The following is a 15,993-nucleotide window of genomic DNA, read 5'->3' on the forward strand; positions in this document are numbered from 1 at the left end:
AACAACTTACAAATGACGTACTAAATAATCATATGATATCATAGCGTGCGCGCGTCATAAGGCAAGCCATATACGAATATAAAGTGGCTCTATCAGTAAATGGTCTGCGCGTGTTGCATACTACTGATAAATAAGTAGAGGATGATAAGAACGATAACTATGGTAAACGCGCATGTGGATAACTATATGCCAATACAACAATATGGGGATCCCAATATGGTCCCCAAAACTAATATTATGGCTATATTTTACGATATGATGGGGCGTGCTTTTTTTTGTTACAGAAATAATAGTCTAAATAATCCACAGGGCATGATTGTGTGCGCGCGTTAGTGAAAACTTGCAAGTGAACAATTGAAGAGTACACTGTAAAAAAATATTATGGGATATACTTGTGCGCGCGCATCAACGAAGGACTTACAAATGTACAAGTAGATGTTTAAACTATCTTATTAGCATCAAATGGCTCGTGCACACACAACTGACCTAGGGAGAGGGGCATAATATCACATGACTTTACAGCAAGTGCGCATCTGTAGAAAAGTCATGAGGGTAACAATAACTTATCATTTAATGGTCTGTGCGTGCTACGTACTATTGATAAAGAAAGAGTTGGTTGCAAGTGGACAATTAAAGGGTACATTGTAAAATATCATGCAATATATTAATTGTGCACGCGCATCTGTAAACAACTTACAAACGAGCGAGTAGATGTTTAACATTTTGTTAGTATTTAATGGAATGCGCGTATCAGCATAATAATTATGGGTTTTGAGTAATTTTGAAACTAGAGGGAGAATATTATGCGACTTGATGACAAACTTGTCTTAGCAAGTAACTTGTATTTAAATGATTAACAAGAGCTTCATAACATTTATACGACATGATGGAGTCCGGGCTCTTAAAACAACTTACGAATGACTTATTGAAGGGGGATAATAACATATGACATGATGACGCACATTAGTAAACAACTTGCATTTGAATAATTAGATCATTAAAAAAAGCTTAAAGTGCGGTGGTCTATGTGATACGATATATGCGTATGTGCTTAACAACTATAAAGTTAAGGGCGTTAAAATCACGTGACATAACAGCACGTGCGCGTTGGACAAAAACTAGTAGTAATGACATCCTGATAGCGTTTGCAAGTACCTACAAACAACTACATGGTTACAGAAATTTATCATTATTACATTTAACGGCCTGCACGCTTTAGCATAGTTCTTATAAGTATAGAATAATGATATCATAGGGCGTCATGGTTCATACGCGTCTGCAAACAACTTATAAGTGAATAAGTGGAGTTTAATATTATAAATGACATGCGCATATTTGTAAAGAATCAACTTTATAACTTAGAATAGTTTGATAATGATACTGTCCGACCATTTTATGGTGTGCAAACAACTTGGAAGTGAGTGAAGGGTGATTGCTTTAATTACTAGATTTAATGGTGTGTGCGCATGAAGGTAAAAGTATTCTTTGATATTAACTAAAGAATGCATTGCCAGTGAACTCATGAAATATGCTGGCATGCGCGCGTTTGTTAACAAATTGCTGGCCAAGCAAAGGTTCTACATGTAAATCTTATGCAATCCGATGACCTTTGGAAGTAAACAATACACAGGTAAATAAATAAGTAGACGGTGGTGATATAACGGAATTTAAGGGACTGTGCGCGTTTGCCAGCTACTTTGTAATATCCAAGCACTGGGGCTTATGATAAGATGGGTCGGATATAATAGTATAGAAAATAAAGAGCTTACCGCGTTAAAAATGTAATGTTTTGGGGGTAATAATATTGTACCATTTATTTGCACAAGCTCGTACAGTAAGAGTGAAGAAGAGTTAATTAATGTTGCATGAAATACTGGCGTGCGTAAGTTAAGAAACCCTGGCGTTGAAATATACTCGGTAAAAAGACTATAAGAGATCATAGCAGGTGCAAAATAGGTAAACACTCGATATAAACACTATAAAATTTGTAATAAAACCTTAAAACTTTAAAATAAATAGCCACAATATAATCCATCAAGGCCAGAGTCAAATTTCACTCTCAATGTATAGGTTTAATTAGGCTATATATAAAAATCGATAGCGTCATGTACTGTACGTGCCGACTGAAAAACAAGTCAAGATTCTTTTTCAATTTTGAAGTTTACTAGTGAGTATCTTTGTTTTTATGTAATTTTTTTGAAATAGTTTTTTCTTACCTTTTTATTGAATCCATTTTCATCCAGTTATGGTTTACGTTTTTGCAAACTCTGCTCTGACTCAGCCCGGGAGGTCTTTGATTGGGGGGTTCAGCTGGCCCGGGGTTTTCCTCCAAGGGGCAAGTGGACGTACGAGGAGGTTTTTCACCCAGCTGTTGTTCCACAACCCCTCTCTCATTTGTAATTAATTTGAGGGAAGACTGACATAGCGGTGTATTACCGGTGTATAGAACCGCGCTATACATGAATCCAAATTAAGACCATGAATAAAAAGTAGACTTTCAAACAATTGTCTTCCTTGTCGTTGATTTATTGGGATATACTTCAAAGAGGATGAAACTGCGTTGATGTTTAAGGTGTAATGCGCCTGTGTAGAGGATGGCAATTGGGAAAATAGGGGCAACCCTCAAAGCCGGAGTCCGGAATCCGGAATCACAGGTCATTGTTTTACCAATACAGAGAGTAAAAACTATCCTAAACATTCATAAAAGCTAACCTTAGGCCTAACTAGGCCTAAACAAACGTTTTTAGGCCTAAGGTTAGCTTTTATGAATGTTTAGGATAATTTTTACTCTCTGTATTGGTAAAACAATGACCTGTGATTCCGGATTCCGGATTCCGGCTTTTAGGGTTGCCCGGAAACTAGTTGTTTGGCGATTGGCAAAAGGATCGCTAAAAATCAAAATCCCGGTTGGATGCTCTATCCATCGAAGTCATTGAGCCCCTACTCCTGGAAACCTGTAGGTTCCTTATCTACGTTCTTAATGAACGATAGGCCATTTCAGAATTGCGCAGGAAACTGGGGCGAGTTTCAAATTTGTTCCATCACATGAAAGGTAACATTGAGATTGGCCATCTGTCCAAGTTTGATGCTGTTTGGTCGAACAGAGACCAAGTTATGGGGCCAGTTGTTCAAAAGCCGATTAACGCTAATCTCAGGTTAAAAATTAACAAAGGAGTTTTATTCTCTACCAAAAGCAAAAGCATTAGGATAGGGTAGGATAACTTTATTATTTAGACGTGGTAACCTCATAAGAATTATTACAAATTATACAAGAACAAGAATTACATTATTATAAAATTGCTCTAAATAATCAATCAATATAACTATAACATTAAATGACAAAATAAAACCTGCTTTACGCTCAAAGGGAGTCAGCCTACTGCAACTCGATTGGTAAATTATTCCAAAGAACTGCTCCAGAATAGCTGAAGCTATTTTTCATATAGTTTTTGTGTGGCTGTGGGATAGCTAGTTTGCCCTCTGTGTCCCTTAAGGCATAATTGGAGATGCTATTATGGCCAACAAATTTATAACTAAGGTAATCGGGAGTAAGCTGACAATTAAGTGACTTATAAACCACACAGCCTTGTGGATTTGTTAGTTGAGAATCAAGTTTTATCCATCCAAGTTTTTGGATAAGGTTATCAGTGTTGCATCATAGTTTGAGGAAGTGAGTATGCGCACAGCGCAATTTTGAAGTTTTTTGGCTAGGGTTTTGCCACAACATCCCCAGACAGAATTGCAGTAATCAAAGTGAGGCTGTAGTAAGGACATGAAGATTGATTGGAAAGTGTCATGGGGAATGAAAGACCTCACTCTCTTCAACTCTCTAATACCAGACATGATTTTCTTAAATAAATTGGCATGACTAGTTGCATAACTAGTATGTATACCATATAAATCCTTGTATACCATGGTATAGCCTGTATTTAACTATTCCATGAGCCTGCGTTGGATATGAGATAGTAAATAGCTAATGAGGCGCGTAGCGCTGAATTGGCTTTAACACCAGTCTCATATCCAACAAGTATAAATGGAATAATTATTATTGTTTATTCAATTTTCATTCAATTTTTAACCCTAGACACTTGGAAATTAAAGCCAAGGCACGGTGTCCTCATGGTTTGTGCAGTTGACTCCGGATCGAGTGGTCCAGGTTCGGGTCCTGGGCGGGGACATTGTGTTGTGTTCTTGGGCAAGACACTTTACTCTCGGGGCGCCTCTCTCCACCCAGGTGTATAAATGGGTACCGGCGAAATGCTGGGGGTAACCCTGTGATGGACTAGCATCCCATTCAGGGGGATGTAGAAATACTTCTAGTCGCTTCATGCCCTGGGGGGGGGGGGGGGGTACTGCCGTATATGGGCTATATAGGTATGTGCCGCTGTGAAGGGTATGGTTTTCAAGCAGTTTAATATAGCATAGGGTATATAAATCAGAGCGTTTGGGTCTAGAATAGGGTATCATTTTTCACGAAACTGACCAGTTGGTTGAAGATTTTATCTAGACTAAGGAAACCAGGAATTGCTACTCAAAAATATAAAAAAAATAAAATCTGCAAGTTAAAATTTTCACGACTCAGCCTCAACAGCGTTGATAGATGACTATCATAAAATGCTACTGGATGTTATTAACTGTCAAAAATCAGGATTCAGACGGAAATTGGTGGTATTAATACTGGTTAAAATTAAACAATTTATTGTCTTGATAATGCGTACGTACGTGCTTGGCATTGCTGGACAAGTATAAATAAATCCTTTTTTAATAAAGAAGTGATTGTGGTATAAGGTTTTGTTTTGGCTTTGTTTTAGACTGTGCTAGTGACCTCAGTTTCTGGAAAACAGCTACTCTAGGATAGGGTGATTTGGGGAGTTTACTCTAGTATAGGGTAGCAAAAATCCAGCTGAAACTAGCTCTGGTATAGGCTAAGGGTTCCAGGGTCCCAGTGGCACATCCCCACCCAGAAATTCCTAAAGTAAAAAATTAAAATATGTACAATGAATTTGTTAAGCATATTCATTGTACATATTTTAATTTATTTATGTTTATTTATTCATTTATTCATTTTTACTTTTACCATTATATCAGACTAGGACGCTGTTACATTTACAGTTGTAGTAACCAAAACGTCCCAACTAAAAGTTTTACTTTTCAAGCACACTGTCATTTGATCTTTTCCTTTTTGTGAAGTTTAAGACAAAATTATTATTGTCTTAACTAATCAAATTAATGAAGATCTGAGGAAGCCATTACGTCATGTCATGGCATAAACAATGAAAGACACCAATGGTCTGGGATGGACCATTAAAAGTAAGTGGAAGGGGCGGGTGACACTACCCCCTACCCAAAACCCTGCAAGCAGTTGTGCCTAATCATACAAAGCTATGAGGAATGGAAGGTAAACAAAAGGTATACGGAAGGGGTATCTTTTCTGCCTAAAATGGTATATAAAAGGGTAAGGGGTTGGACTTGGGGGCGGAGCCTCCCTGTCCCTGTCCCTGTCCCTGTTGTTTTTGTTACGTGAAGATTGTGCAGAGTTGAGGACAAGAGTTTATGGACAATCTGCGTGTCATGCGAGCCATGGCTGTGAGTGATGCGAGTCACACATTTCTTGAAAGCCAATCATTTGAAAATGGGTGCTTAGACTTAAATGCGAAATTTGCATGGCTCGCTGGCTCGCAGATTGTCCAGCCCCTGAGGACAAATAAATGAAATAAATAGCCAGACAACAGAGATCCAACTTACGTAAACCCAGCTCCACTTAAGGTTGTCAATTCCTTCTCTGAGTTTGTTAAACCCACATACCCAGCCAGAAAAAGTTACCACAGAATTTGCCATTAACATTTTGGTTTCATTGTTGTACAGAAGTACAAAGTTAGTGAAATATTAATTAGAAATACAGCTCACTTTGATATCCAATGGCGAAAGAGGCAATTGTTGTCAAAGTCCATTATTCGTCGCTTCCAGATATTCATTTTTCACTGCTTGTGTTTATTGAATTGGCATTCCATTCTTCATCTGCTTACAACGTACATTTTGTTTCAAGATAAAAATAAAACATCATTCACATTGCATCAGCTTTCGCTGCCATTGCTTGTACTGTATACACCAGATAAAATCTAAACATTTATACTATCCCGCGAAACCTGCCAAAGATACGCGCAGAAGACAAGGCACTAAAGGCTAAAAGCAACACTTCTCAGGGAAGTGACAGAAAAGACCCTATTACACAACTTCCAATTTCTGACACGGAAAAATAAAACAGAAAAATGATACTCGTTTTCCACTGGATTTCCATATAGCAACCCAGTGAAACAACTACTTACTTTACAGTTTAAAGAATTTTAGGTGGACTTTTCACTTAGTATACTTGAACATGGAATTATTTCCAACATTGTGGTTCCCAGATCCCCAGGGGGGGGGGGGGTACTCCCTTATAAGGGCTTAATGGGGACGTGCGGTCAGCCAGGGTATGTTTTTCGGGATTTTTGTCTTGAACAGGGTATCGAATTTATCATTTTTTGTCTTAAACTGGGTTAAATGTCTTAAACAGGGTATCAAAAATCGGAATTCTGTCTTAAAATGGGTAGGAAAATCAGCGATATTTGTCTTAAACAGGGTCAGGGTATGAGGGGCAACACCGCACCTCCCCAACCAGGGATACATCGACTGCAGTTACGCCGATCAGATCAAGCCACCACTGATCAAACATACACCAACGGGAAGATTGTCCGCGGTTGTTTTCTTCAAAACTCTCAAATATTGAGGATTGGTAGGGACGGGATGATAGATGACGTAATAACACTTGTGACGTCACTTCTGATGACGTCATATTGCGTCTTTCACCAAGTACACTGTCACACAACTTAAGCAAAAGTCAAAAAGGGGCGAAAAAGAAGTCATTGGCATTGCAACTTAAAAAATTGATGTCAGTTTTTCATGTGTCTGTCCTGTCATTGATCGCATGTAAGAACACTTTTTTCAGGGCTGGGGCAGGACAATCTGCGTCCGCGTCTAAAAAACGCGCGCGCTTAAGCTCCCTAATTCTTGTGTTATAACAGTACGTCCAACATACGCAATACAAGAGCACAAAAGGTCAGATTTATTAGACAAGCAACAACAACAACAACAACAAGAAAATGGCTCGAAAAACATAATCCTGGGAAGATGTAATTCGCAAATCCTCTTCAAACAGCCATAACAATCTACGTCAATGTTCCTTTTAAAGCCATTGCAAATAACATTAATTTCATCATCACGACGCTATTCATAAAATTCATTCTTGCCAACGTCGTCATCACTATCATCACTCCACCATCGTCCTCATCATTGTCACCATCATTGTCACCATCCTACCAACATTGTCACCATCATGAAGGACACATCGTTAACGCCATTGCCAACACCGATGCTTCCAGCGTTGTATTCTCATACCTTCGTTTTCGTTACCTTTTCCCACGTGTTGGTTTCACGATACCAATGTCATTCACTTAAACTATTCCCTCTGTGCTAGCACCCGCGACCATACAATAAACAAACGTTCAGTAACAGCCCTGGACCAACACTTTGGCCGAATGTTATTAAGCCATACACTCAAAACCAAGTTCCCGCAAACGTAACTCAGTAAAATGAAACAATCTCTCCAAACTGTAACCGTGAGTATTGTTGCACTGACGGTGTGATTTCAACTGTTATACAGATGATACTCTAAGTCCCTGTGGGTGTGGCTTCTAAGGTGAATTGATACACCTCTGGGATGTCGGCATTGCACCATGCACAAGGGACAAACTACCTCTTGTGTAAACAGCTCTGATGACCTGAAAATAAGGAAATAAGAAGTCTCAAGTTACCAAGTTTGCCCTGTGAGAACATCTCAGAGGTACAAGATACATCACACAGGAATACTAGCCACATAAGGGCTACACTTCAGCCCAGGATTCCCGAAAAAATTGTTATAAATGAAAAGATTCGGAATTGGCCGTGAAAATTCTCGAGATCTCGAGTGCAGGTATTCGTCTACTAAATCGATATCGAACTGGACATGACGCGTTTTGAAGAATGGGAGAAAAAGGGAATCCGAAAAAACACCCTATCCGAGCAAGGTAGAGAACCAACAACACGAGGCTTGTATGACGCCGGGATGAGAGAATAAAACACAGGAAACAATGCACACATCTATAAACCCCTTCTCCCAATCGCTAATCCCTTAGCCCCGCTTCAGGATTGAAGTATAGCAAATCGTATGAACGCAAGTGCATTATGTGATTTGTGGGCACCAGTGATGTTTTGAAAGTTCTGAAACATCACGAGTGACTATGAATCACGAAATGCAATAGCCCATTTCCGAGTTGCTGCATGTCTCAGTTTCAAAACGAGTCCTGGTACACAACCATTCAAATTTAAATGAGTTGCGTATTCTTATGCAAATCAAACTCATTTCCCTTACAATAGTTGAGCACCAAGACTCACTTCGAAACCGAGACAAACAGCAACTCGCAAATGGCCCATTTCATGCGATTTTTTTTTATTATATACTCAACAAAATCACTTCATCGCTTTGTTTCCATAGCAACTTCCGTATTGCACTCTATAACCTATTTATGCATTCGTCATTGACCAATCAGAAATGCGATATTTTGTCGAGTATATAAATGTCTCAAATGTCTTCGTGTGAATGCTGACCAAAAAATGCTACCTTATCTCTCAAGATTTTGAAGTTTGTAATGGCGGACCATTAAATAGTAAAATTCCAGTTAAAATAAACAGGTGTCTTTTTTGAAATAAGGCTTCAGACTTGGGTGACTTGAAATCCAAAGAAAAAAGAAGAATTTATTTATTTTTTGGTCGTAGTAACACTTTAATATCCCCTACCATGGCCAACCCGAGATGAAAGGACTTCAACCATACCCATTCTCCATCCATCAAAGAAGACCCGCCTACTTTACCTTCCTTCCAAGCTTCTTAACCATTCCGCTTTCTCCATCATCTCAGCCTTTTTGACTCTGGCTTCGTCGTCCTCGTCAAGCGGCCTGTTAGAGATGGCAATGCCCTGATGCAGAGTATATAGAGCGCAGTCTGCTCCACTCTTGTCTTTCTCTGGTTCCATCTTGTACGCTGGGTCGATCTGCAATAATGTGACCAAACAAATTAGTCTCGTCTCCACGGCTATGTTTAACTACATCGGGTTTTGGTTTTTGTACAACTGCGTTAGAGCGGTTTTCAAACGAGTGTCGTAAAACCAAAACCAAAGTAATTACTTTGGCCAATCAAGAAGGACGGAGACAATCCAGTAAACCAATCAAAACTCGAAGTAATTACACGTAGCCGACACAAAGCGCGGGAAAATGTGCACGCGCGAGCCACAATTGGTTTTGGTTTCACTTTTGATTGGTTGAAAAAATGGCGCGAGAACTTTGAACCAATCACTGAGTGAAGTAAATGCAAAACCAAAGCAATTCGCTAATTACTTTCGACACTCAATTGAAAAGCGCTCTATTATGACCACGATAATTTCTCGGTTGCTACATGACGTCACGGCCGCCATGTTGGAGCCCCTAAACAAAGAAACAGCGGCCATGTTGGAGCCCCGACCAAATCCTCCAGGAATTTAACTTTATTATTATGCAAAAAATTTCGATGAAAAACATGGCTGTTGATCACGTGAGTGAAAACCAACAATAGAATGAGTACGCTGAACAGGTACACAGACTCTTGGTCCCTAACAAAAGACCGTGCGCCGAAATACGCTACACACTGGTCAACCGCCCAAGATGTTAAGCTACTTGGAGCTGGTCATTTGTGACAGCGAGTTTGTATGGCACCCCTTCAGAATCATAGATCTTAAATTCCCTACTCACTCTTACAACCCGGTGACGTAGACGTGTAGTGCGTAGTTAGCACTTATTAAGTGCACTACCACAATAATAGATCGTAACGCCTTATTACAAGCATTATGGGATTGAAATGCGGACAAACACCGCAAAAACGTGTTTTGGTCCGCATATTAATTCCGTAATGCTTTTGGCACTAAATCGTCACGTCAATTGGAAAGAGTGCTATTAATCTCCCTAAGATTCTAGTGTTAAGAGCAAAAACTGTGTGAACAAACAATCAATTGCTCAATCTGTTGCGCGGGTTAATTAGTTAAGTCTTGAAACTTTAGCTCGAGCAAGTAACGGAAATAACAATACGAATACCAATGCTAATGCTAAAGCTAATACTGATAGGGAGCTTAAGATCTACGATGACAACGTGGGCGACAACGCCACAAAGCAATGATATCATTGGTTAACAGAGCACGTGCACGCGCAGACGCGGCAAGGATTTTAGCTCATTTATCTTTTTCACTACTCTACATAACGACGACGTAAAATCACGAAATTTTAGGTTTTGACGACAACGTGAGAATGAAGAAGAGAATCTTTCATTCTTTATTTTCAGTCTGAAACCGCTCGTACCAATTTATTTTTTAGGATACTTCGCCCACATTGTAGAACATGAACGAGATGGAATAATCGTCAAAGACTTATACTAGAGCAAAGATATTGAGGTGATGTTTTCGTCGACGTCATCGTTTGATGACGACGTCATCGTACTATACGATGCCAACGACGACGACGACTACTACTACTACTACTACTACTACTACTACTAATAATAATAAAAAACTTTATTGAATTATCAACTGTATTTAGCGCTGTGGTACTAATTGGGGACACTGAACAGAAATCAAATCAAATCAAATCAAACAACTAATAGAGCGGTTTTCAATTGAGTGTCGACAGTAATTAGCGAATTGCTTTAGTTTTGCATTACTTCACTCAGTGATTGGTTCAAAGTTCTCGCACCACTTTTTCAACCAATCAGAAGTGAAACCATAACCAAAACCAATCGTGGCTCGCGCGTGCACATTTTCCCGCGCTTTGTGTCGGCTACGTGTAATTACTTAGAGTTTCAATGATTGGTTTACTGAATTGTCTCCGTCATTTTTGATTGGCCAAAGTAATTAAAAAAAGGTAAAGTAACTTTATTTAACGTCGGTAGTTCCTTCAGCTACGAAGCTGGTACCAATGGAAGCCGACGGTGCGCCCTTTACCCCCCTCCCTCTGTCAGTGCTCCGTTTTACGGGTATTTAAAGCTATAGCTACACGGATCAGAGGAAAGTCGAAACAGACGTTTAAGTCACCGAGGAACGAACCGGAGACCTCTCGCTCCGAAAGCCGTGCAGTAGCCAACTGAGCCACGACTGCTCCTATTAATCGTAGGTTGGTTTTTGAAGAGAGTGGAAAACCGGCCCGCCCGGAGAAAAACTTCTCGGTGCAGAGTAGAGAACCAACAAACTTAACCCACATGTGACGCCAAGTCTGGGAATCGAACCATACTGTACCACGTTGGTGGGAGGCGAGTGCTCTCACCACTGCGCCATCCCTTCTTCCCTCAAAAAAGCAAAGAGAAATCTACTCTGCACCATCGAGGCTAACATTGTTATTCAAGCAAAAAAAAAATATGTTGCGTCATTTACCTGGTTCCAACGACATGGCCTGGGAAACGCCCACGGCTTCTTGGTTTCTCGATGTTTTAACACAAGACTGCACAAACAAAAACAAAGAAGTCCCCTGTGTTAGAGCATGGCCTCGTTTTGGACGGAGGTATCTCTCACTATCCTTACTGATTTTACACTGCATCGAAGCACGCAGGACGGACAACGTCCCCAAAGAACACTGTACAAATTAGTCCTGCGTGGAATGACTGAATATAAATGTGTAAATGTAAGCATTTATTATACAACCGTCACTTCATTACGAACGTACTTTGTTATCATTCGTCTGCTAGAGTTTTGAATTCTTTCCACGGCTGGCGTCCCCCACCCTGCTACGTCTTCCTCGCTTTGTAGCGCCATGTTGATGGCAGTACGCACCGAATTGATCTGTTGAACAAAGGAGGAAACAAACAAGGTGAGACCATTCAAATACAATTACCAGGACGTTTTTTTAGTTGATACTTCACTTTCATTTCTTAGTTGGAATCCTTCGGAGTGAGCGAAAAAGATCATAAGGGAGTACTTTAGTATAAATGCCTTCATCGTGCTGTGGAAACTGGACCTTTTTAGGGAATCTTGTTTACATTTAGTTTCATTAACATACACACAAGGCATCATGCTATTCCCAATTTTTTTTCAAAAGGTAAAAGAACTTATAAAACTTAGTTAAATAGAGCGATTTTCAATTGAGTGTCGTAAACCAAAACCAAAGTAATTACTTTAGCCAATCAGAAAGGACGGAGACAATCCGGTAAACCAATCAAAACTCGAAGTAATTACACGTAGCCGACACAAAACGCGGGAAAATGTGCACGCGCGAGAACTTAGAACCAATCACTGAGTGAAGTAATCATAAACCAAAGCAATTTGCTAATTACTTTCGACACTCAATTGAAAACCGCTCTATCCAATTTTAGCCATTTTAGCTTTGATAAGGAGCCAGTTATTAGCCATCAAAAACTGATAAATTCATGGGCAGCAAAGGCGCTAATGATCCCATACATTCTTCGTAAACTTTTCAATTTTCAAAGCATCATTGCTCAGATCTTACCTAGAATATCGAGTTCAGTTTTTCAGAGATAGGTCATTATGCAATGCACTTTCAATATTCAAAGCAAAGATTCCCCTATTATGCTCTTATTTTGAAGAAGTAAGTGAAATTCTGTGCTTATCCTGATCTGTTCTTCATGAACTAATGCTGCACGGTGGTTAAAGAAGTAGTTTTAAAATGACAACTGGATTATTACAGCTGGGAATAATTATTTAGCATGTTAAAAGGCCGTTTACACGACAGAGAAATTTGGTCCGGACCCGCCAAAAAAGCGGTACGGACCCATAACTTTTGTAAAGAAACACTGGAGTTTCTACAGAGCCATAGGCGCCTATGGCCCTGCAGAAACTCCAGTGTTTCTTTACAAAATTTATGGATCCGTACCGCTTTTTTGAGGGGTCCGGACCCAAATTTCTCTGTCGTGTAAACGGCCTTTAAGTCCATCATGACTCTCACAACGTTAACGTTTAAAACGTTGTATTGAAAAGTATTTTACGTCACTGAGCACATTTAAGTCCTCGAATGACGATTTAGTTTTGTAGTAAGACACTGACATACTGTTACGAATCCTGCAACCTGATTGCCTCAATTGCTCACTACGAAAAACAAGGCACGTTGTTCAAGCTCCCTTGCAAAGCACTATTCATTCCATACCAGAATTAGGTCATCCTGCGTGATTTCCACCTCAAACACAAGTTCACTGTCATGATCTGGTAGAAGTGCCTGTCCTGTGTTGGGATCGAACCCCAGACCAACCAATGCCCCTGTGTACTTCCGTTTTTCGGGATCAGTTCTGAAGAAGGGAGTAAAATGTTTCCAAAAAGACCAAGAGACAACGCGAGAACTTAACCCTTTCACCCCTAAACCGGCCATACTTAGTTTTTTACTCCGTCTAACGCCAGACGATTTTCCTCGTCAATGGGGAACCCCCAGGAGTCAATGAGTTAAGGCCTGAGCAAACGATAAACGTTGGAACGATCCAAAAAGTTACATGTTTAAAATTATGGGGCGGCTAAACGATATCAAACATTCTTTCAACACGCTTGACCAAACACAAGATGCACACATATTATGGCACAGCTGCCTGGCGCCAAGCCGCTGAAACTCACAAGAATAAAATTGTACTTTTACAAAAGCGCGCACTTCGCTTTATCTATGGACTGGATTACAGGGCCCACACTAAATCGTCATTTATTTCCGCAAGCATCTTATCTGTTAATATGTTATACATCAAAACTGTAGCTGCCTTATCCATGACATGTCTTCTGGTATTGCACCCTTTCAATTATCTAATCTTTCTACTCTCGGCAAGTTCACACATAAAATACAAGGTTTTCTAACGTTGGCAATTTATATGTTAACAAATTAAGGCTTAACCAACAACCTTATTCATTTGCTAGATTTGGCCCAAGGCTGTGGAATTCTCTTCCACATAATTTGCGCTCCTTTCTAAAAAGTCCTTTAACAAAAACACACATGCGCTTTTATTTAGATTACTTAAGAGTGAAGATGACTGTCCTCCTAAAAAACTATTGTTGCTAAGATAACTGCCGGATTTATGGAACAAAATTAATGAATACTAGCTTCCAAAATTTTTAAATAAATATTTTGGTGTCGTTTTTGTCAGTTTTCTTTCTTCTTTTACGATCTAACATTATATTTTTCTTCGGTTATTGCTCACGTGCGCAAGATTAATAATTCCAATTTCGGCTATTACTTGTGCACCTGTGTTTGTAATAATTGTATTATTTTTTAAAATTATAATTGCCATTTGTAGTTATAATAATTTCTTTAAAGTAATTTAATTCAACGTTTGCAAAGTATTATACTATTTATTTTTACTCCGACCCAACTCGATTAGCTACGCTATTTTTGGGTGGGACTTGTATCAGCAAATCATTTTGTATGTCGTTGTAAAAGAGCGGTTTTCAAATGTGTGCCGTAAAACCAAAACCAAAGTAATTACTTTGGCCAATCAAAAAGGACCGAGACAATCCGTTAAACCAATCAAAACTCGAAGTAATTACACGTAGCCCACACAAAGCGGGGGAAAATGTGCACGCGCGAGCCACGATTGGTTGGCGTTTCACTTGTGATTGGTTAAAGAAGTGGCGCGAGAACTTAGAACCAATCACTGAGTGAAGTAATCATAAACCAAAGCAATTCGCTAATTACTTTCGACACTCAATTGAAAACCGCTCTATTGTTCATTGTATTATTTGTAATGGTGTAAGAGGCAATAAAATGATTATGATGATGAGTTGTGTTTAAGGTGTCTATGGTAACGACTCAATTTGTAGTCACAATGCGCGTGCTCGCGTGCAACATGTCGGTTGAGAATGTCCAAACAAAGAAAAACACGTCCCGGCACACGAGAACGAAAGAAATGTTGGACGATGTTTGATAAAATGTTTGATGCTGCATGAAACATATTCCAACGTCATCTAACACGTTGAATGGTCATCAAACACGGTGGCCAAACGCTAAAATGTTGGTTCACCCAACAAGTTTGATCGTCCAACATTTATCGTTTGGCCGAGCCTTCAGATCAGAACCTTCCTACCAAGAAACGCAAATGACCAAACTTCTGTACCTCAATTCAGCAAATGGAGCAAAGAGAAGCGAAACGATCGGCAACAGGCCGTGAATGTTTGGCATCAAGGTTGTATCCCTGAAAAATAAAGAGGTGGAACACATTGACCGTTTTTAAAAACCGAGAGGCGAAGTAATCGTCAAGTTGGGATTTTGTATCAAGAACTAACACCCATTGAACGCCTCTTCGAAGGTACACTCGAGTCAATGGTTCATCTCACTTGTGCCTGTACATACATACATACTTTATAATTGACCGCTCCCCATAGGGGCTTCTCGGGGCCAATGAACGAAACGACAGAACACAACAACAACTGGTAAGAATCCCACCTGACCGGAGGCAAACCAGTTGGCTATTTACCAGTGCAGCCGAGAAATTGAACCAGGAACTACCAGGAACAAATTCAACGAGTAGTCAGAACTCCAGATCTCGAGGCAAGCGCCCTAAATACTGGGCCACACTGCTTCCTGTCTTTCTACGAGATCAATTTGACAGATGCACAGTTACCGTTTGCCCAAGTTCGTCCCACACGAATTATGCATAACGTCTTTACGCAAGACAGATTAACGGACCACGACTGTTCTCACCAATGTGGTAAACTTCCGTGAAATGAAGTCGTAGGCATGGAAACGATATAAATTGAGATACTAGTATGTAACCTACCTCGGTATAATTGCTCAGATGGTAGAGCAAGTGCGTAATCGGACGGTCATGGGTTCGAGTCCCGTGCAAGTCTGGATTCCCAAAACCTAAATGCTAATTCTCCTTGCTGTCAGCCATACAATGCTCTTATTGCCAGCTATGGGAATT

At 39.8% G+C, this 15,993-nt stretch overlaps 1 protein-coding gene across 3 annotated transcripts in view; it reads right to left on the minus strand.

Annotated features, from left to right (window-relative positions):
• Positions 1-7,081: 7,081 nt before the first annotated feature.
• Positions 7,082-15,993, minus strand: part of LOC137985936 (ATP-dependent RNA helicase TDRD9-like) — a 67,826-nt gene continuing 58,914 nt past the window's right edge. For all 3 annotated transcript variants that reach the window (XM_068833380.1, XM_068833379.1, XM_068833381.1), the window contains exons 35-40: positions 15,184-15,261; positions 13,245-13,383; positions 11,811-11,926; positions 11,522-11,588; positions 8,946-9,124; positions 7,082-7,817 (exon numbers count right to left, since the gene is read on the minus strand). In XM_068833380.1, coding sequence (XP_068689481.1) covers positions 7,685-7,817; positions 8,946-9,124; positions 11,522-11,588; positions 11,811-11,926; positions 13,245-13,383; positions 15,184-15,261 — 712 coding nt within the window. In that variant the 3' untranslated portion in view covers positions 7,082-7,684. The remainder of the gene's footprint in view (positions 7,818-8,945; positions 9,125-11,521; positions 11,589-11,810; positions 11,927-13,244; positions 13,384-15,183; positions 15,262-15,993) is intronic.

This window comes from Montipora foliosa, unplaced genomic scaffold, assembly GCF_036669935.1.
Source record: "Montipora foliosa isolate CH-2021 unplaced genomic scaffold, ASM3666993v2 scaffold_117, whole genome shotgun sequence".
NCBI lineage: Eukaryota > Metazoa > Cnidaria > Anthozoa > Scleractinia > Acroporidae > Montipora > Montipora foliosa.